Genomic DNA, 20,634 nt, shown 5'->3' on the forward strand with positions numbered 1-20,634 from the left:
GAACTCGCACATCATCGATCGCCATTCGCCCCCATCCGCGCCGCTCCGTCGGGGTGAGGCCCTCCTTGACTGCCGTCCTCGTGTCTGCCCTACCGCCATTCCCATTCGTGGCCTTGTCGGTCCAACTCGGCGAATGAGGCCCCATCTTCCGCAAATGCCCCTCTTTTCAGGTATCGCAGCACACCATCTCGCCCAAGCCATGGTCCTTCCGGTGCCCAATGTTGCATCCTACGGGCTTGCCAGCCAATTGCGGCCAGATGCACGCCATGTATGTCTGGGAAGATGGCTGAGGTGGATGCCGTGGCTCAGCGAAACGAGCAGCTGGAGCTCGCAGTGTGCTGCAGCTGCGACAGCGACCAGCAAATGGCAATGCCCCGGCGTCTGAGCCGCTGCGCGTCTTATCCTTCGAGTCTGAGCCTCTGGTGCTGGCTCTATTCTGGGCTGCGCTGGCCCCCGGTGGATTTGAGCCGCGACGTGTCGCTCGCCCAGCTGCCTGCTCCTCTACGTAAAAGTCTCCGGTTGCCATCTACACCCGTGGCGGTGTCGCTCCGACCAAACCTCGCTTGTCCTTACGGCTCACTCACTCCTCGCAAGCGGCGCAGTCGTCCCAGTCTGCCCAACCAAAGGCCCGCGCTGTCGGTTTTGACCCAGTTGTTCAGCCCTATAACTGCTGCGAGCTCTGGGATAGGCCTGGGCCTGGATCCTTGACACCACTGCTGCCCACTCGTGGCGTAGCATCCGCGACCCCGGCCATGGGCGGAATCTCTCAAAGGCCTCCGTTGCTGACAGACTGATTCTCTCACCTCATTCTCATCCTGCCTCCCGATCGTGGTTCTGCCAAATACATCCCAAGTTGACATCGACGACGTGAACCCGTTGACAACACCGACGACGACTGCTAGCGACCACTAAGAAGCGACCGTCTACCACTTTTTGAGCCAGCTCGGCGCCTGCGCCCCACGATCAAGCGACGATCCCAAACACCCTAACGGTACTTCCGTCGCACGCCGGCGCGTCTGACCTCGCATCGGATTTGGGACGCCTGCGTCGACGAACAGACGATGAGGAACTGGGGGGGTCATTCATGCCTCGCCTCGTTGATGGCGGCTCTCTGGGCCACCACCATTGAGGCGGCCGATTACAAAAGATTTGATGGAGTTCACCGGATTGAAAAAGCGCACGTTACAGAAGCCGCGGTGCTGGGACCGAGAGACGATGGCGTGTGCGGGATCAGCATGAAGCTCTGCCCTTCCAGCCTCAGTGGAGGATGCTGTCCGGATAATTACGACTGCGCTAAGGAAAGCTGCTATGCGACCACCAAAGGACCCTCGACATGTGGCACCTTGGTAGGCTGGTATGGTTGCGAAGCCGTCTATGGAGGTTTGTCTCTCTCTTCGATATGGTAAACTTTGCTCACATGCGTAGGTGGATGTTGCCCCGACGGCTACTTGTGTCAGACGGCGGATGCGTGTTTGCCTCCATCAGGCTCAGCTTATACGTATGGATGCGCAGCAAGCGAGTATTTGTGTCCGTCATCGCTCAGCTACGGCTGCTGTCCCAACGGCATGGGTTGCGCTATAAACCAGTGCTACTCTACGGATCCCGTAACCATCACGGCTACGATGGTCATCACTACAACTGAAGCCGGCAGCCGGACGACATACAGAACGACTGCGGTCACTATATCGACGCCAGACGAACCCACAATTCTACCGACGGCTGACAACGGCGACGACAGCCAGCAGTTCATTCTAAAAAAATATCCTTCGGCCATTGCCAAAGTCTCGCCGACCTCTTCATCATCATCCGATTCAAGTGGTGGAAGCGGAGGACTCTCCACCGGTGCCTTGGCCGGTATCATCGCCGGCTCCGTCGCATTTCTCATCATTGTCCTAGTGGCCGCATTTATCATTATTCGTCATCTTAACAAGGTGGTCGCCGCTGTTAGCACACCCAGACGCTCTGACGCCTCCAAGTCCCGCCCCTCAATAAAGGAGTTTAAGCCGACCGACTCTGAAGGTGATACCTTGAGTATCAACCCCTTAATGCTGCCCCCGAGACCGCCTGCGCCTGGTCCAGAATCGGGACCCTCACCGTATAATTTGGGGAGCCCAGACTATAGCTCCAACGACCATACACCTAGTGGTGGAGGCGCTGGTTACCAGCCAGTCTCGGGCAGTGCAGGCAATAGCAGGCACACCAGTTTTGATGCAACTGCACCCAATGATGACTACTTTAATGCCACGACAGGTGGCCCCAGGTTCAGTCAATCCACCGCCGTCTCAGCACCACGCACGAGCAATGACTCCCACGGAACGTATAGGCACGTTCGAAATTGGAGCAACGCATCGGATGGTTCAGATGGCGTGCCAGGATGGACCCCAGCAGCTGCAATGGAGTTGGAGGCCAATCCATATGTCCCGGAGCTACCGAATTCTCCCTCATCTGTGGTATTCCCGCGAGACGACCGACGACGATCCAGTGGTGGAAGCACAGTCAGCAACGCAGTACGCCCACCAATCGCCCACCAGCGCCAGAGGAATCGGAGCGAGTCTTTGGGACAATCCGCGCTCGGAGTTGTTGATGAGGAGATGCACGGCTTTTATGGATCGGCCAATCATCTTGTTGGCCAGACAGATTCACACCGGCCTGGAACTGGGAAATCGAAACATGGACCCAAGCCGAATGAGGGGGAGGGCCATGCTGAGAGTCAAGATGAGAGCCAAGAAGAGGGCCGAGGTGAGGACAGAAGCGAGGGCTATGAGGGAACTCGAAGTTGATTTGTTTTCGATGCTATTTATAAAGCGGACGGAGTTGAAGGACATGGAATGGTGGCACGGCGTTATCTGGCGTATGGTCCAGGGAATCAGGACACCCTTGTTAGCGAACTTGATCATTTACGAATGATAGTTGGAGCAGCCAATTGCGTTTTTGATTTAGTCACTTCTATTCTGTATGATAATTATTAAAATTAGTCCAAGAATCAGCGAACCAGAATAGAACGCCGATCCAGTTGAGGTCATGGCCGTGTGCGCCGTAGAGTAGTTTATGCTTTTATCTTGATCACCATTTCGCCTATGAGATGGCTCTTCCAATTCTTATCTGATAAGTCGATGGAACCTAAACCGAGCCTCAGATCTGAGAGATCGATCGACATCAAGAATTCCGCTTATGGCGGATATGATGTCGTCTGCAGAGCGACTCCACCATGTGTCAAGCATGACGCCTGCAAGGGGACGGGGATTGGCAAGGGGCATGCCGCTAAATATGCCTCTACGAACATGAACTGAGGCTGAAGAAGAAGCCAACAGTCGGTTCTCAGCTCAGCCTGATCGTTCTTGTCCAAACTGCCGCACGAAGTACACGAAGAAGAATACGCCAGTGGAGCTACATGCGAAGCGTCGGGTCAAGCGGCAGGACCCTGGGAGATTGCGTCGGAGCCTCAAAACAGGATCGAGAACTAGGTACTCCTACTGGTAGAAGTAGTCTGCATCAACTCCATGCACAATGTCTATACCAGGCCAGATTCGATCACCCAACTAAACTAGCGTTGAGGTTGTGGATGTCACTAGGAACGCCCTTCGTAAGCCGTGGCTGCGCTCCCGTTCCGCCCCTGTCGTTGCGTGGGTTGAATCATGAACCTGTCTGGTTGCTAGTGTAGAATTCACGAAGTGCTCTGAGTGATTATTTTACGATGTGCGGAACGGCTCTGCTGATCCGGGAGGGGGTAGTTATAAACTGGTGCACTGCCATATCTACTGGTGTGCAGACTTCCCCATAAACTCCAGTCCAGATGAAGTTTTCTATCAACCTGTCGTATGCCGCCCTTGCTCTGGCCAATGCGGACACTGAAAAGCGTGCCTTTCTGGTAACAACTGCAAGCGTCAGGTCGCCGACACTGGAGCTAGGCCTCCGGACATACGTCTCGCCACCTAAACTACTCGAGCTCCATGGAGGCCACTGTCGTCCTCGATCCCACGTGAGTTCTACAAGGCAGAAGTGTTAATCGAAAACAACATTCTAGGATTATCTTGGTTCTTGTAACTATATATACCGGTGATGGTGACCACGAACCGGAGAACCGTGACGTCGGGCCTGAGCTGTTACCGAGGTTCCGACTTCATGAACAGAGTGAGCGGTGCAATGTGAGTAAACTTAGAAACGCACCATCACTGCACCTCAGCGAGAATCTAACCGTTCAATTATGTTTAATTGGGACTCAACACTACGGATAAATCCAAATACAGCGACAGTCACTGATTGGTCCTAGCACTCGGCGTCATGTTGAACCGCTTACCATCACTCCTCAGGTTACAACTAAAACTACCCTAGATATGAGTTAAAGCCGCATCTCCCGACCACCACATACCACATTGAAAAGCATTAAAATGTCTTTCATATTTGAGACTTTGCACTCCTGGTTTCGGCCCACGCTTGTGGCTCTATTTAAGCGCAATATTCCTTGGAACCTGCGTTGGCGGCTCTTCTTTCTACAGCAAATGACCCTCATCTCCTACTCTATCGCAGCCATCCCGTATATATTCTCCCGCCCATTCACCGTTGAGCGTCTGCCAATCGCACCTGGACTGTCTATTCGTGCTCTGATTCACAAAGCAGCTGGTGTAGGCCGAGGTCGTAAGCTTAGGCCATTGCATGTGGAGATTCATGCCGGCGCGTTTGTTGGAGGTATCCCCGATGGTCTATCCGTGTTTGACAACCGCATCGCCAAAGAGACGGGCGCAGTCGTTGTGAGCATCACGCATCGGTTCGCGCCCGAACATGTCTTTCCGACGGCTATTGATGATGTGGATACCGCAATTAGATGGCTTCACGGGAATGCTGAAGCTCGATGGGGTGCGGACCCTACGTTGATGACTATCAGCGGGTTCTCGGCTGGTGGAAATCTTGCCCTCGCGGCGACTCAACAGGAGAGCTGCCACTCTCCCTCCCCCACAGCGATCAAAGCCAGCGTCATCTTTTATGCCCCCATCGATCTACGGCTCAGGCCGCAAGAAAAGCCAAGGCCCGCCGACTTTCCCAAACGGGACCCCGCGGAAGTGCTGCTTCCCTTGTTTGATGCGTACGCAAGCCCGGCGCGAGCAACCCATCTCAACAATCCGAGATTGAATCCCGTGCTCGCAAAGAGGGAGACACTCCCGGAGCGGATGCTGTTTGTGATTCCGGCAATCGATATCGTAGTGGCGGAGCAGATGGCGTTTGCGGAGCGGATCAACGGCGAAGACCAACAGAATGGGGAAACCCCGAGAGTCGAAGTCCTATACGAGGAGAAGGGGTTCCATGGGTACCTAGAACGTGAGTTGTCCATGTAATTGTAAGTCGTTGCTAACCGGAGTAGTCCCTGATTTAATTATCAAGAAGGAAGTCAAGGACAAGGCGTTTGGTAGGGCTGTGAAGTTGCTGAGAGAGACGTATGAGAAGCACGGATGGACCTGGGAGGGCTAATATGTGCTGGCCGCTGTTTATCTTTTTCGCTGATAATCCGGGCCTGGTTGCACCTCCATTCTTGTACGAGTATAGCGTTGTATTTGATAGTGAATGCCAACAATTCCACTCTAAATCCAGTGTAACCGGAACAGTCCTCTATTAATAGAGGTTCCACGTTGCGCTTTGGAATGCGGATGCGATGTCTTTCTGACTGGTCGGTCTACCTCAACTCGACTTGATGGTGTGGGACATGAACTTGGTCATTTATTCAAATTCGATGCATTCAAACACCCATTCTCAATGCCACTATCACCCTGGTCGGGCGCATAGACTCCATATTTGTCCGGGGCAACGGCCTCCGGAATGACATCACAAGGTCAGAGTAAATACCAGTGGAAACCTCAAGAACATAGTCCCTGGGACGGTGAAGAGAGGATAAATCAACGACTGACACGACAGACGAATTGACGCATTTAACCAAGCTTGTTCCACCCCGGTTGTCATGCTGTGTGGTGATAAGCTGTGACAGTGACGAGCCCGCAGGCCCGCCAACAGGTCATCTGCGGCCGGTCGACCCAGCAACGGGGGTAAACAAACGCCTGGGCCGATCCCGACCACCTCGACCAACCATTACAGGCCACACCCGCCAGCGCCTGCCAAAACACCAAATAACACCTGCACGCTCCCAGGAAGATCTTTCCTTACTCATTGTACATTTCTTTTGCGGCCGCCCTTTGTTACCACGAACCTGCGGCGTACATACACAATACCCACCTCGATGCCCCGAAGGAACAAGGCTCAGGACCTCGACTTTGAGATTCACGTCGACCAGTCTTGCATCAGCGAACCTATGGACCACGACGAGCCCACCGAGATGGAGAAGGTGAAGGATCTCGGTGTCGAACAGACACAGACCGAGTCAAGCACCCAACCAAAGGCTGAGCCAGAGGTCAAGCCAGAGGCCGATATCGAGCTCGACAACACCAAAGACGAGCCAGAAGACAATCAAGATACCCCCATCCCCAAAGACCTCGAGGACGATACACAAGACAAGGCGGCGGCCAATGATGCCGATGCAACTCCGCTGGCGGACGAAAACACACAAGACGCACATCACTCAGAGAGCGAGTCAGAGGCTTCGGACTCTCGTCGAGAATCTACTGGGTCTGGATCATCAGGCTCATACGTCTCGCATCGCCGGACGTCTCATCGGACAGAGGCATTGATCCACGCTGCGGCGAGGGACATTGTCGACCAGATTGAGATGAACCGGGGGCGAGAATCGATGAACAGTCTCTCTGGGTCCGAGGACAGCTTTATCTCCCACTCCCAGGGCGGTAGTGCTCGTCCTTCAGATGCCCACTCTGTTGCCCAGAGTCACGGACGAGAGTCTCTTCAGAGCCAAGCCGATGGACGAGAGTCCCTTCACAGCCATGCGGAGTCTTTTGGCGGTGAACGAGATTCTCTCGATAGCCGTGCGGAGTCTTTTGGCGGTGAACGAGATTCTCTCGATAGCCATGCAGCAGAATCCGTTCGTGGACGTGAATCTACCCACAGCGGTTCTGGTGCAGAAGATAGCTACGTCTCCCACTCTCGGCCTGGCAGTGCTCGCCATTCAGACGCCCACTCGGTTGCTGCAAGCCATCGCGAGTCTATCTACAGCGGGCGACAGTCAACCAACAGTCACCGAGAGTCACTCAACAGTCATCGAGAGTCTATCCACAGCCGCGCAGAGTCCACTCGCAGCCACCAACGAGAGTCAATGCACGGCGCCGAAGATAGCTACATGTCTCACCCGGTAAGTGCCCGCCAGTCAAATGGCCACAGATCAGTAGCTGCCGAAAGCCACCACTCAACAGAAGACGAGCGCAGCAGCTCTCGCAATGACATCGACGACGACGTGTTTAGCGACCACAGCCCACGGAGCTCCATGGGCTCTCTCTCCGAATCGGATCACAGAAAGATGGGCAAGCTTGCGCAAATGGACGCATCCCCTCGCATCTCAGACATCAGCCAGTATGACCACGAACAAGAATTTGTGCCCACCATGAGGGAAACCCCACGGCCTGCGTTCAGGTCGCCCTCCTCTGTCAAGGCCATGCAGATGTCCTCACCGCCAGCGTCGGTGATGGGATCTCCTCGAGGCAGGCGGGGCATGTCGACGATATCTCGCCTGGGATCTCCCAGTGTCTCTGCTCAGTACTCTCCCAAGAAGACACCCCCTCGCTTCAAGAGAAACACCCCACCGCTTGTCCTCCTCCACGTCACTCTCCTGCCACTGCGATGGGGCTGGGGAGACGTGTTGGATCGTGCCACGACGGATGAGTTGGGCCAGGATGGCAAGACCCTGCGTGATGCCTGGCGACAGCTCCAGGACCGCATGGGCGACACAACTGTTGAGCGCGGAATCCTGCTGCCTCACCCTCAGAACGACTATGAGATTCTCGAGGAGCGGTTGCTTGAGGCCCTGGAGTTGCCAATGCGACGCCGCGCCCGTATCCTCGAGTGTGGTCACTACCTCGGCCCGTCCAACGAAATGACCTTGACGGACGAGACGGATAGTGAAGATGAGGACTACGATGACGACGACCGAAGGACCTCAAAGCGCAGTTTGGATCAGATCCACTGGTGCAAGACGTGTCGCAGCGATATCCGCTACGACTCGCTCGGCCCAGGCAAGATCTTCCGCGTCAAGGTGTATGCATCAAACGGTCTGATGAAGGCTGGCGCTTGGGAGGCTTGCTGGAAGGAGATGGAACGAGTGGACGTCGAACTCGAGCCTCTTGTCAACCCAAAAGCTCAAGAGGAGCTAAATCGGCTGGAGATTGAACAAGAGAGAGAGATGGAACTTCGGGAGCAGCAGTACGAGGATGAGCTGAATGATCTTCATGAAGACGAATACTCGGATCATGAAGATATGGAGGATGAGCTGGAGGATGAAGACTTGGAGCGTGAGCTCGACCACGACGACAACTTGGAACATCATAATGAACCTCTCGAGAGCCACGAAGAGCATGACGAGCGTCATGAAGAGCATGGCGAGCGTCATGAAGAGCACGATGAGCATCATGAAGACCTCGGTGCGCAACTTCATGAAGACCTCGATGAGGAACTTGAAGATCTCGATAAGGAACTTCATGAAGACCTTCATAACGACCATCTCTCAGAGCATTCTGATGCTCACGAAGATCATGTTGAGCATCTCGATGAGGTCCACGACAGAGAAATTTCTTTTACTGAGCCTACCGCTGAAACCTCTGCGACCGCTGAAATCCCCGACTCTACTCCGGAGTTTGAAGAGCAACTAAGACGAGAGGAGGAGAGAATTCGGGAAATTTACGGCCACGCTCCTACGCAAGATGACGAACACCAATACCAGGCTCATGCACAGTATGAGGAACGATATCAACCCTCAACCGAACCCATGCCCAACTATACCTCTCGCGAGGCTCACTCTCCCTCCGCCGAGGCCTACACTTCCCACGAGGCTCCTAAGTCGAATAAGAATGACAGCCTCCCGGAGCTGCTCCTTGAGTCAGCTCGTGTCTTGATGCAGGACAAGAGGAATCTCATGATTGGCGTGATGAGCTTGCTGATCCTGGTGCTTGCCATGCGAGGTGGTCAGACGCAGTCGGATCCCCGAACGTTCCAGACACTGGTGGTGAGCCCAACAATCACTGTTACTCAGTTGCCGGCTGCGACAGGCGTGCAGATTGTGGCGACGGCTGAGAGCCAGGCTGATATTCAGGTTGAGGAGACTCAAGTTGAAGAGAGCCGAGTTCTTGAGATTGAGGCTGAAGAGAGCTGGGCTCAGGTTGAAATGGAAGAGAGCCAGGTTCTGGAGATTGGGGCTGTAGAGTCCCAGGTTGAGGAGACCCAGATCGAAGACAGCCAAATTGCAGAAAATCAGGTTGCGGAGAGCCAGATTCTGGAGATAGGGGCTGTGGAGTCTCACGTTGAGGAAAGCCAGGTCGAAGAGAGTCAGGTTGCGGAGACTGAGATCGTTGAGCGTGAGGTTATCCCCGACGCCAGCGTTGTCGAGGAGAGCCCCATCCAGGAGAGCGTTACCCCTTCCGAATGCCTTTCAGCTACGGAGAGCAGCTCGACCCCTCATGACAGCCACACCACTGTCCCGGCTTCATCTGGATCCAAGGACCCCTGTGCCTCATATTCACCGACTCATGATGGTGAGCCCTCATCGAGCCAGGAAACTGAGGCGCCAGTCCAAGAGCCACTTCGCGAGACGAAGACGGTCATTTCCGAGAGAATCGTGCGGATCGTTGAGACTGTGACTTCGGTCGAGACGGCAACTATCAGGATTACGGAGACGCAGCTTGTGTCACAGGCCACACAGCCTAGTGATCTTTTTGAGGCTATACCGTCTAGCCAACTTCAAGCACCTGATGCCTTTGTCGAGGGGTCTGCCCTAGAAGAGTCTATCCTTGAAGAGCCTGCCGCCGACGAAGCTATTGCCGAGGGGCCCTTCCCCGAAGAGTCCGTCCTGCCCACCGACGTCTCGGTTGAAGAGTCTGAGACCCTCGTGGCCGACGATGAATCCCTCGAGTCTACGGATGAAGCTGTCACAGAGCCTACAGTTGAGGCTGAGGAACTGATGGAGGAAAACCTGGAGGTCAAGGACGCTGAGCCTATTGAAGAGCCGTCAGCGGGGTCAAATTTAGATATCTGATGCAAGTGCCATGAAGGATATACCTGGGACGTCTTTGATGATTGGGTTCCTGTAGCGAGATTGAATAGTGCGTATCACGAATGTTTATAATTATGATGTGAATAGGGTCAATATGAATATTTAGACGGAATTCGGACAGAAAACATGTGCCATTCTAACGCCTTGCTATGCCTTTCCTCGTGGTATATAGCCGATGTCCTTGGTAGATTCCATCCATTACCTCTCCATCGGAGTCCGTCCTACCCGCCCAGAGCCTTCTCCTAATATCGAGACTCACAAACGAATGTAAATGTCCATGCAGTCGATCCTCCACTCTCGCTTCCCTAGAAGACTGCGCAACCATTCGATTCCTAGCCCGGTCCACTCGGCCTTGCGCGCAGCGGCTGCGTCTAATGCGGCGTTGGTCACGGCAGTGGCAGTCGAGTTGATCATTTCGACGACGCTCGCGTTGAACAAATCGGCCGAGTCGGGTAGGACATCCGTCGGGAGTGCAAGACTCGGGGAGCCGGGTCTGGGGAGGAACCAGTTGCTGCCAAAGTCGAAGAAGCAACGGTCGGACCAGTTGCACGAGGTCAGGAAGAGGATGAGCAGGAGGATGGAGCAATAGACGCAGGGGCGGTTGAGAAAGTATGTGCAGACGAAGAAGAGGAAGATGAAGGCCGGCGAGGCGTTGGTGGGGATGAAGAGGAGGGGAAGCCAGCTAGACCCGTTAGCGGCGACGACATTAATGAGGGAAGAGAAAACATACCTGCGGAGGCAAAACATGATGGCGGCGGAGGTGACTGGAGCCAGATGTCGCGATGCGCTTGGTGGTGTTGAGGTTGGGAGCGTCACGCCACTAGTGCAGCGGCAACATGTGACGGGCAGCGGCAGAAGGGCGGGATGCGGCAGCGAAAAGCGAGTGGGAGCCGAGGGAAGGGCCGAGGCGGGCGACCAAGTCTCTTGGGTCCCAAGGGCGGGAGAGCCTGCGTGCGGTCGAGGGATAAGAATGCTAGTTGGCAGTTGGTGATGCCAAGATGGATTAGTGACGACGAGAGAATGGATCGTTATCGGCCAAAAGTTCGAGGTGCAGACCTGCAGGCGGCTGGCCACCTGGCGAACACCTGCGCCACAGCCCAAGTCCGGTGCCGAGGAAGAGTGGTTAGAGTGGGGGATTAGCGGCAGTGGCCAGCTGCCCGCTAAAGGGCGCTGCAGTGGCCGGTTCAGGCACTGAAACAGCAGAACGGGCCGCTGAGTGCAGCCTGCGGCACAGCGCTTTCAGGACCACGAGGTCGGATTTAGGCCCTAAACAGAGTGCAAAGCGCCCCCACTTGGGTAACAGAGAGAACAAGGCCGGCAGGGGAAGGGAAGGAAGGGAAGGGAACAAAGCAGGGGGCGGATAATTGATTCAGCCGCAACCGCTCGACCCCGGCCCAAGAACACAAGAAAAAAAGATGGGCCTTGCATCCACAGCTTTACCACGTCACTCATCACTGGGCGCGCTGTAGGACTGCACCGACGGGCTGTGACTGGCTGTGACTGGTTCCGACGTGCTCTGACGGGCACTGACACTGGCGTAGCGTCGCGTTGGGCTCCCATCCGCCAGCAGCGAGCGGCCGTGCCAGCTAAGCCAGCAAGCCAGCGAGCCAAGCCAGCCATCGCCAAAATCCGCAGGCGCCGCCCGTCCACCCGCCTTCCCGGCCACTTTCCAAATTTATTTCTCCTGCTTTCTGGGCGACGTGACTAACCACCACTACCACCACCACCTTCCTGCCGCCTCCCGCCTTGACCCAAAACCCTTCCCCAAACATCTCTCCATCACCGCCTCGCCTCCTTAAAAGGCAGGCTTTCTCTGTTCCTCGACCTATCGTTTTGTTTCACTTTCGGACTTGGATTCGGACTGGCTTCTCTTGCTTCCGTCCGATATCCCCCATTGACCCGGACCGAGACGAAGGCGCAGTCGCGAAGAGAGTCTCGTCACTCTCTCGTCACCGCTCCCCGGCTGCCAACATGGACATGGACATGCCCCCGGCGCCGACGCCGCCTGTCAACAGCATGAACATGGGAGCTTCCAACTCGGATCGCACTGCCAATTTGCTGAACCTGCTCAAGTTCAGTGGTGCCTCGCAAATGCAGAACCAGGCTGCGCGCGAACAGGCCCAGCAGCATCAGCAGCAGCAGGCCCAGCAGCAGTACCAGCTCCAACCCCAGGAGCCCCAGCCCCAGCCTCAGGCCCAGCAACAGCAGTATCACCCACAGAACCAGTATGAGTTCCAGCAGCATCAGATGCAGCATCAGCAGCCGCATCCCCAGCAGCAGCAGCCTCAACCCCTGCCGTCCACGGGCATACCCCAGGCTTTTCCCGCTGCGATTCACCAGCCAGCTCCCGCCGCGCCCGACCCGACCGGTATTTTGGCTGCTCTGATGCGAGGTGCACACGAGGCCGACGAGCCCAAGCCGGCCCCGCCACCTCCCCAGCAAGCCTCGAGCTCGTTTGGCAACGGCTCGCCTCCTCCCGATACGCGATCCTACTTGCTCAACCTCCTCAATCGCCCCAAGCCTAGCCAGGGCGACCAGACGATGATGACCGAGTCATCTCGATCCGACAACTTGACTCCCCAGTCTCCGGAGAACACTGCGGCTCAGCCTGCTCCCTACCATGGGCAATACCAGCAGCAGCAGATACACCCTCCCCAGGCCATCCCCTATGCTGTTATGCAGTACCAGGCCGAGCAGTATGCTAAGGCAAACCCTCATGGTTATGAGTACTCGTCTCCCCCTCGGGAGGTTCAGGAACCTCAGCCTCCTGCTGAAGTTTCGGCTCTGTACCAGCAACTCATGGGTACCCTCTCTCAGTCGTCGATGAACCACCAGCTCCATGGCCAACTCAGTCAGAGTCACCACTCCCAGAGTCACCATTCTCAGAGCCACCACTCCCAGTCTCCCAATACGGCTGCCTCTTTCCAAATCCTTAAGAAGGATTCGCCAGCTGGCTCGCAGCACTATGACCAGACTGGAAGTCACCCGACATCGCCCAACCAAATCCGCCGCAAGGCCACCCGCACCTCGTCGCTTCACTCGCACCCCTCGGTCAAACAGACCCCTCCCACTTCCGAATTCGACAGCTACGTGTCTGTTGAGAAGAACAAGGAGTCGGTCTCCGAGGCCCTTAGCGATGTTGCCGACAAGGACGACCACGATGCCCGTGAGGCCCTGGAGCGAGCGGAGCATGAGCAGGTCCAGGCTGAGATTGCCGAGGACCTCGATGCAATGGAAAACGCCAAGTCGGAAAAGGAATTTGAGGAAAGCGCCCATGCTGCTGCCCTGGCTATCCAGGCGGAGCTCGACCTTACGGAGAACGAAGGTGTCCTGGAAGAGGCACTCCCCTCTGATGTCGCAGAGACCGTTCGAGAGATCGTCGATGAGGCTGCGCAGGGTGTGGCCGACAGCTGGGAGAGTGCCGATCAAGATGAGATTGTTGTCATCGAAGAAAAGGAACCTCCTCCTGTCAAGGTGTTCAACTTCCCCATGAAGCCATGGATCTCCATCACGCTTCAAGAGGAGGGCACTGAGCCACGCCCGCAGTTCCGCGACGAGACCATTATGGATATCGCTAGACTCAAGAAGGAATTCGACCAGATCGACCGGAATCTGTACACGGCTACGGAGAACTACATGACCTACGGCATGTCCAAGCAGGGGGGTCTGCGTGTCATTCGCCAGGAGGATGGCAAAGACGCAAAGATCTTTACCGACACAAAGGACCGCATTTTCAACGTGGCCATGTCTGTTACACCCTCGGACCACGACGGCTCCCACCGCGAGGCCATTATCGGTACCGGTATCAGCGGCACCGTCTACTGGGTCCAGATCAGGGATGGCGAAAAGGACCACATCGAGGATGCTCATCTCGAGCAGTACGGTTTTGCCCTGCCTCCCATGAGTTCCCAGGAGGGCGATGCCCCCGGCGGTGTTCTCAAGACGCGCGCCCGCACCTCCACCAACCACCCCGAGTACTTTGCCGTTGGTCGCGGCAAGTCCATCAACCTCATCTGGCCCTCGTACATCTTGCAGAACAACCTGCTTAAGCCCGGCCACGACCGCGTTGTCGACACCGAGACGCTATCCAAGCAGTGCTCTCTCAAGATCAACACGGGCAAGGCTGGCAAGGATTTCACCTTTAGCCAGGACGACTCCGTCATTGTCTCCCTTGACAAGTCGGGTCGGGTCAAGTTCTGGGATGTTCGTGACCTGACCGCTGTCAAGGAGGGCTCCGACCCGCGCGCGCCCATGCCCGCGCAGACTTCTCTGGAGGTCAAGGAGCCCCTGATGACTTTGGCCAGCACCCCTGAGGGCGAGAAGGCCTGGCCCACGTCGGTCATCCTCCTCGATAAGCAGCGCCCTTACCAGAAGCGATGCGCCCTCCGCTACATGATTGTCGGCATGAAGCAGAACCACACCCTCCAACTGTGGGATCTGGCACTGGGCAAGCCTGTCCAGGAGTTCAACCTTCCTCACAGCAAGGAGTCGGATGCCGTCTGCAGCGTCATGTATCACTCGGCCACTGGCATGCTCGTCATTGGTCACCCCACGCGCAACTCGGTGTACTTTGCGCACCTGTCGGCTCCCAAGTACAATCTCAAGAGCGTCACCCAGGCCGAATACATCCAGCGCCTTGTTGCACAGGACGCCTCCATCCCTCAGCCGGATAGTACCGCTGTCATTAGCGGAGTGCGAGAGTACTCCTTTGCTAACCGCGGTATCCTACGCAGCCTTGACATCCTGTGCAACCCTGCCATGGTTCAGGATGCTGACGAGCCTACTCTGTTTGAGCTCTATGCCATGCACTCCAAGGGTGTTGCGTGCCTGCTCATCAAGCAGAACGAGCTCGGATGGTCCAAGGACAACAAGGTCCTCGACGCTGTCGATGCTGTCGCCCAAGGCGTCGTCACAGTCTCCAAGCTCAAGTCGCCTCAGCCGGCAGAGGCAAACGCCGAGGCTATCCCTGTCCGCGTCGTCAACCGTGGAGTTTCTAAGGAATCTCTCCAGGCGACTCCCGCGCCAGTTGATACGCCTCAGCGTGGACCCGAGTCTGTCACTCCCGTCAAGGTCAAGAATGAGCCGAAGGAGGCTGAGACGCCTGCTCAACCCGCCAAGGAGTCGCAATCTCAATCGCAATCGGAGAAGCCTGAGCGCAAATCGCGCAAGAAGAAGAACGCCGCCAAGGAGGAAACCACCACCAACGGGGCCACCCCTCGTGCTGGCAAGGAGCCCAAGCCTGCTCCTGTCGCTGCCGCCACCGTGTCTCAGGAGGCCTTTGACCTGGCCATCTCTGGACTTGAGTCTCGCCTAAGCTCTAGCATGTCAGAGACTCTCAAGACCAACCTCAAGAACCTCAACACCAAGATTGACGACGGTGTTCGTGTTCGCGATGAGAACTTCAACCAGCACCAGCTCAAGCTGCTCGACATGGTTTCAGAGGTTCTCAACGAGAACACTCAAAAGGTACTAGAGGCTCTCATCCACCACGAGTTCACCGATTTGGTGATCCCCGCCATCGGCGACAAGGCTGGCAAAGCTGTTACCGACTTGCTTAACAACAAGCTGCAACCGCATCTGTCTTCGTCTGTCCAGAAGGAGATTCAGAGCGCGCTCCCCCATGCCCTCAGCCGATCTCTGCGTTCGGGTGACTTTGTCAGCGCCATCTCGGACCGTGTCAGTTCTTCTGTCGCTTCCAGCGTGCAGCAGGAGGTTCTGGCCACTCTGACCCAGCGACTCACCCCGACCTTTACGACTATTGCTACCCAGGCTTCCCAGCGGGTTGCCGGCGAGCTTCACCAACAGTACCATGATCAGTTTGAACATATGAAGGCCCAACATGTGGCCGATGCTACCAAGATCGACCAGCTACTGTCTTACGTCACCCGTCTGACCGAAATGGTGTCGAGCATGGCGCAGTCGCAGTCTTCGTTGCAGGCCGAGTTCCTCAAGTTCAAGCAACAGCCCCCTGTTCACGAGCTCCCTGGCGTTCCTGGACCCCAGCACACCGGCCACGGCCATATGGGCCACTATGGCAGCAACATGTCCCAGAACATGTCCCAGAACGCGCCCAGCCATGCGAGCTTCCCTCAGAGCCAGGCCCCGAGCAACCAGCAGTACATGGGCAGCCCCCAGTACGTGCGAGGCCCTCAGCAGCAACAGCAAATGAGCAGTCCTCAGGGCTCCGCCCAGGCCTCCGAATACGTCGCTCCCTCCAACAATGTCAATGCACTTGCTGGTGCCTACGCGAATCAGATGAACAAGTCAGAGCCGGAGGCAGACCACGACCTACTTCAGCGAATTCGAATTGTTGAGCAGGCTATCCAGGAGGGTCGCTACCAGGAGGCCATGATTCAGTGGATTCAGAGCGGTCGTGAGGAGGAAATTTTCCACCGAAGTCTCAGTCGCTTTCCGCCATCCAAGTTTGAGAGCCTCCCACCTCTCATGTTGCTTGTCGTCATTGCAACCATCTCCAAGGACCTCCGGCCCAACCCGCGTCTCAAGGAGGAAATTGAGTGGATCGAAATGGCTCTACGAGCCTTTGCCGAGAACCTTCCCGCTTTCGTAAGTTTTTCCTCGCCAACAGTTGAACACAGCTAACAATCTACAGGAATGGGAGCAGCAGGGTGCTCGTGATGTGATGAAGAGCACTTCCCAGACGATGCAACTGCTCATTGGTCGTGTCCAGCCTCTCATTGGTGGCATTCAAGACGGTTTCCCGACCGACCCCTTCTTGGTCAACGTCGAGAAGGCCAAGCTGGAGTGGGTTGTGCGAACCTCGGAGCATATCCTCGAGACATTCAGCCCGAGACGCTACGAGTAATCGGCCGATCTCGATGACGGCTCAAGGTCTTTCCTCGGCTTGACTCACGTTCTGGTCAACGCCGACTTTGCACTTTATGACTGAACGATGTACATCAGGTTGGAACATCACATAGGAGCATTTGGTGACGTGGCGAAGTGCAATCATTGCATTAATAGTTGATCTTTCATTTGCGCGCCTTGTTTCTTCGTCGTTGGTTTCGTCTTGGGTGATGTTCTGGACGGTTTGCGACGCGATGCAATGATACCCCAAAGGGGGCGAGGAGTGTTTTGGAGGCGGAAGGAAATGATAGGTGTTTTTTTAGTGTATGTTGATAAGAGGGCGTTTAGAAAAGAATGAGTTGTGGCGTTGACTGTTTGCTCTGCGATGAGTGTGATGTCTGAACACGTACCTAGAGTTGACAGTCTAAACTGTGCCTTGCTCTGTTAGCTCGGCTTGTAGGAACGGACCTACTAGTATTGAGTTGGTCAGTGATGAGGACTTGCTGATTGCGTACTTGTAACAGGACAGGTCAAGTTGCCGTTCGGCGCATGTATCCAGTTATGGCTTAGACTGTGGTCGAATCGATACTGCAGGAACTGAAGTGTTGGCGAAGGCAATTGTTCGTCTTCATCCCGTCTTAATCTGTTGGGGGTGGTAGTAATGTGGCAGGTATCCCTGCAACTGCACATCATGAGCGACCTCCGAAATGGGCTGATCGATAATACCCGGCGTCATGTTCATGACAACGACCGACCTAGAGTCTCAGTGGGAGCCGCCTACCTGTGTAAGTTAGGGATGAGATACAAAACGGCAAAGTAGTGGTTCCTGTCGCGTCCAACGCCAAGTAGCCCAGTATTTTAAAATTTAAAGCCACTTATCCTCTCAAGCTCTTGACCTTAAATGCTCACGATCTAAGCTTATCCCTATTTTTACTAGTACTCTTCTTGCTAATTTAATCTAGTCCTTATTATAGATATATCTATTAGTATATCTTCTAGCTATTTTTATATTTCTATATACTTCTTAGAAGTTACTTTCTTAAAGCTATTTATAATTAAATAATAATTATTTATAAGAATTATATAAACTAAAATCTCTACACTCTAAAAGTATACTATTATTAAATAATAAATCAGCTATTATTATACCTTCCCATCCTAGAATTAACTGCCTTCTACTTACAGTATATACACGCACCACCACAGCCGGCCCAACATCCTCACGCACAAGTTGAACATTCCATGCCCATCCTACCTTATCCACAGTTAGAGATTCCGCTCGAAATCCGTCACATAAAGTTGCCATTCTTTCCGTTGTCTTCCTCACCAATCATCATGGATTCACCATTGTGCCCGGTTATTGGACCCATGCCTGTGAACACATAGAATACCACCCATGACATGGTACCGGCACGGAACTGGCTCGTACCGTCGATTCGTTGATTCGCCGATGCTCGATGTTGCGGGTTCCAGGTTTTCGAAGCATGTGTGGAAGTTTAGACAAGTTGTGTTCTTCCTCTGAGGCGGGATCCTCTCTGTCCGGCCACACGTGATGGCTGGCTCTCGATGCCCTAAACCCAGGTAAACCTTGATACTACGGCATCTCCAATGATTCAAAGTTCTATACGACGTCTCGATCGGTGGCTCTCGGCTAAGCCTCCCAACCGTGGATCCACCATCCGCGCCAAGGCGTCAGGTTTGGATCATGCCAAATCGGGCGATGCGGCACAGCTAGTTTGCTATTCCTCGGCGACAGTGACGTCGAGGACTAGCGCCGAAGCAACGTCTTTATTCAATCTGTTGAAGGGACAAGGGTCTGTCTTACATTCATAGAGCCCCTCTTTTGCCTCGCTAGCTTAGTGGTTGAACACGATCAAAATAGGGTTGCAGAACAGTAGTGGAGAATAAGCACTGAAGAAAACCTTCGGGAAGAATTTGTAAACGGATACGGTCTATCTACCCAAGTCTATTACAACCCATGGGGTCCTGATAATGCACGCCGGCATGTTGCCTATCCCAATAACACAAACGTTGATATCATTACAGAGTCTTTGGCACACTCCTCATCGTGGGGTTCACCAGGTCCAGCCGGTTGTGAAGAGGGGCAAAGACCCAGTCCTGGACGGGCTTCAGAATGAGCACAATGTGGTTGATCCTCCACCCCAGGAAGGGGACCATGGCGCCAATGGCAGCGTCAGTTAGGAAATGGTTGGCAGTCGCGACAATGGTGATGAGCATAGCCGTAGGCCATAGAGGGGCAATGATTCGCAGGGGTCGGTGGGGAGAGAAGCGGCACATGCAGACGGCGAAGAACAGAGCCGTGCCAAAGTGCAGACTGGGCATGGCAGCAATGGTGAGCTGGAAGCGGTTGTTGTTCCAGGCGTTGCCTCCGCCGGCCTTACTGTGGAGGATATCGATGAAGCCGTACTCCTGTGGTAGCAAACGGGGAGGCGAGCAACGCCATAGAGTCACAATAAAAAACGCGATGACATTGTCGGTAGCAATGGTACGGCGAATTCGCTGGAAGGTTAAAGTCGGAAGGAATGTGTAAATGTAGACGAGGAAGCAGACGCCAAGGCTGATGTGCGAGTAGTAGACCTTGGCCAAGATTGGCATGAGCCAAGCCTGGTCCTTCATGATGTACTGCTGGAATCGCTGTTCGATGTCGACACCAATAAATCTTTCAAAGGAAAGAATCTGGATAGCGTGGTCGCGAGCGCGGTTAAAAATGGCTTCGTTGCCTGCAATCATCCTCGCAGAGAAGGCTCGGAGCCCCTGGTAGATCCTACACCATGTCAGTCCTGCTCAAGTTACAGCCACAGCAATCATACCAGTACGTCATATTCCAGTACCAGATTTCAACCAGGAAAGGATATGCATTGAAGAATCGGGAGAGCAGGCGGAAGAACAAGTTGGGGGCCTTGCGCACGGGGTTCTCGGTGTGGATGACGGTGGGCTTGAGGGGAGGAGAGCCGTCGGTGTAGAGTTCGCCAGACTCGAGGTCATCGCTGAGCGTCTCCTGGGGGAGGCATTGGCCGCCGCGGCGTCGATTGAGGAGACATCCGGCAGTAAAAGCCAAGACAATGACTAGAGGGTCAGCTTAAGACGACCGAGGTGGGGGGCGAACGATACTCACAGGCTGGCTCGACTACGTTCTTTGCGAGGTTCGTCATGGTTTCGGTTGCTGTCAGACAAGTGGTAACCAGGCGAGAAATCAGGGCTCAGGTATGACGACCTGAGAAGTCGATGCAGCTGGACGGAAAGGATGGAAGGAGAGTGGGCAGCAAGCGACGAGAAACAAAGGAAGGAATGGCGAGGCGAGGCGCGGCGCGAGGTCAAGGATAGCGGCGGATTATGTAGGAGGAGAAGAGAAGGTAAAGAGAGAAGGCCAAGACGAGAACAACCGCAGCCAGGCACGAGACAGTGAAGCAGGGACAGCAAAGCTTGTAATGCTACATTCTCACCTCGACGAAACCCACCATAGACGAAGTACCCAATGCAGAGGGAAATGGGCACATGGAGCCTTACCAGGGTTGGAGTAGGAAGCCAAGAATAAAGGATCATCCTCAATCCTCATCATCCTCATCTGCCTCGTGGGGATCTAATTGTTTCGCCCTTGGCACCTGTAAAAGTACAGATGCGCATGGTGGTGGCATGGACGATATCGAGGCCCCGGGGTG

At 54.9% G+C, this 20,634-nt stretch overlaps 6 protein-coding genes across 6 annotated transcripts; 4 read left to right on the forward strand and 2 right to left on the reverse strand.

Moving 5' to 3' along the window:
* Nucleotides 1-1,061: 1,061 nt before the first annotated feature.
* On the forward strand, nt 1,062-2,780 carry BGZ61DRAFT_349377 (uncharacterized protein; the record flags this gene model as incomplete). The annotated part of the gene is made up of 2 exons (XM_046240145.1): nt 1,062-1,380; nt 1,426-2,780. 2 exons carry the CDS (start codon nt 1,062-1,064, stop codon nt 2,778-2,780), a joined length of 1,674 nt encoding a protein of 557 aa, XP_046106160.1.
* Nucleotides 2,781-4,215: 1,435 nt separating this feature from the next.
* On the forward strand, nt 4,216-5,570 carry BGZ61DRAFT_449139 (putative lipase/esterase family protein). The gene has a single exon (XM_046245564.1). It carries the CDS (start codon nt 4,389-4,391, stop codon nt 5,328-5,330), a length of 942 nt encoding a protein of 313 aa, XP_046106161.1. The 5' UTR covers nt 4,216-4,388; the 3' UTR covers nt 5,331-5,570.
* Nucleotides 5,571-6,057: 487 nt separating this feature from the next.
* BGZ61DRAFT_449140 (uncharacterized protein) lies at nt 6,058-10,263 on the forward strand. Its single transcript, XM_046245565.1, has one exon. The coding sequence runs from the start codon at nt 6,224-6,226 to the stop codon at nt 10,130-10,132; it is 3,909 nt and encodes a 1,302-aa protein (XP_046106162.1). The 5' UTR covers nt 6,058-6,223; the 3' UTR covers nt 10,133-10,263.
* A 142-nt stretch (nt 10,264-10,405) lies between these two features.
* BGZ61DRAFT_492936 (bladder cancer-related protein BC10-domain-containing protein) lies at nt 10,406-10,897 on the reverse strand (the record flags this gene model as incomplete). The annotated part of the gene is made up of 2 exons (XM_046250589.1): nt 10,406-10,832; nt 10,881-10,897. The coding sequence occupies 2 exons, from the start codon at nt 10,895-10,897 to the stop codon at nt 10,406-10,408; spliced, it is 444 nt and encodes a 147-aa protein (XP_046106163.1).
* Nucleotides 10,898-11,773: 876 nt separating this feature from the next.
* Nucleotides 11,774-17,325, forward strand: BGZ61DRAFT_449143 (uncharacterized protein). Its single transcript, XM_046245566.1, has 2 exons — nt 11,774-16,714; nt 16,761-17,325. Exons 1-2 carry the CDS (start codon nt 12,122-12,124, stop codon nt 16,971-16,973), a joined length of 4,806 nt encoding a protein of 1,601 aa, XP_046106164.1. The 5' UTR covers nt 11,774-12,121; the 3' UTR covers nt 16,974-17,325.
* Nucleotides 17,326-18,994: 1,669 nt separating this feature from the next.
* On the reverse strand, nt 18,995-20,127 carry BGZ61DRAFT_492938 (PAP2 superfamily-domain-containing protein; the record flags this gene model as incomplete). Its single annotated transcript, XM_046250590.1, has 3 exons — nt 18,995-19,739; nt 19,786-20,041; nt 20,091-20,127. The coding sequence occupies 3 exons, from the start codon at nt 20,125-20,127 to the stop codon at nt 18,995-18,997; spliced, it is 1,038 nt and encodes a 345-aa protein (XP_046106165.1).
* Nucleotides 20,128-20,634: the final 507 nt, after the last annotated feature.

Source organism: Ilyonectria robusta, assembly GCF_021365365.1.
Source record: "Ilyonectria robusta strain PMI_751 chromosome Unknown BGZ61scaffold_7, whole genome shotgun sequence".
Lineage (NCBI taxonomy): Eukaryota > Fungi > Ascomycota > Sordariomycetes > Hypocreales > Nectriaceae > Ilyonectria > Ilyonectria robusta.

Bases quoted from the DNA above. Each gene is read 5' to 3' on its own strand.
- BGZ61DRAFT_449143 (XM_046245566.1), top strand. From the start codon at position 12,122: ATGGACATGGACATGCCCCCGGCGCCGACGCCGCCTGTCAACAGCATG. The intron at 16,715-16,760 runs GTAAGTTTTTCC...AACAATCTACAG, and splicing joins CCGAGAACCTTCCCGCTTTC to GAATGGGAGCAGCAGGGTGC.
- BGZ61DRAFT_449140 (XM_046245565.1), top strand. From the start codon at position 6,224: ATGCCCCGAAGGAACAAGGCTCAGGACCTCGACTTTGAGATTCACGTC.
- BGZ61DRAFT_449139 (XM_046245564.1), top strand. From the start codon at position 4,389: ATGTCTTTCATATTTGAGACTTTGCACTCCTGGTTTCGGCCCACGCTT.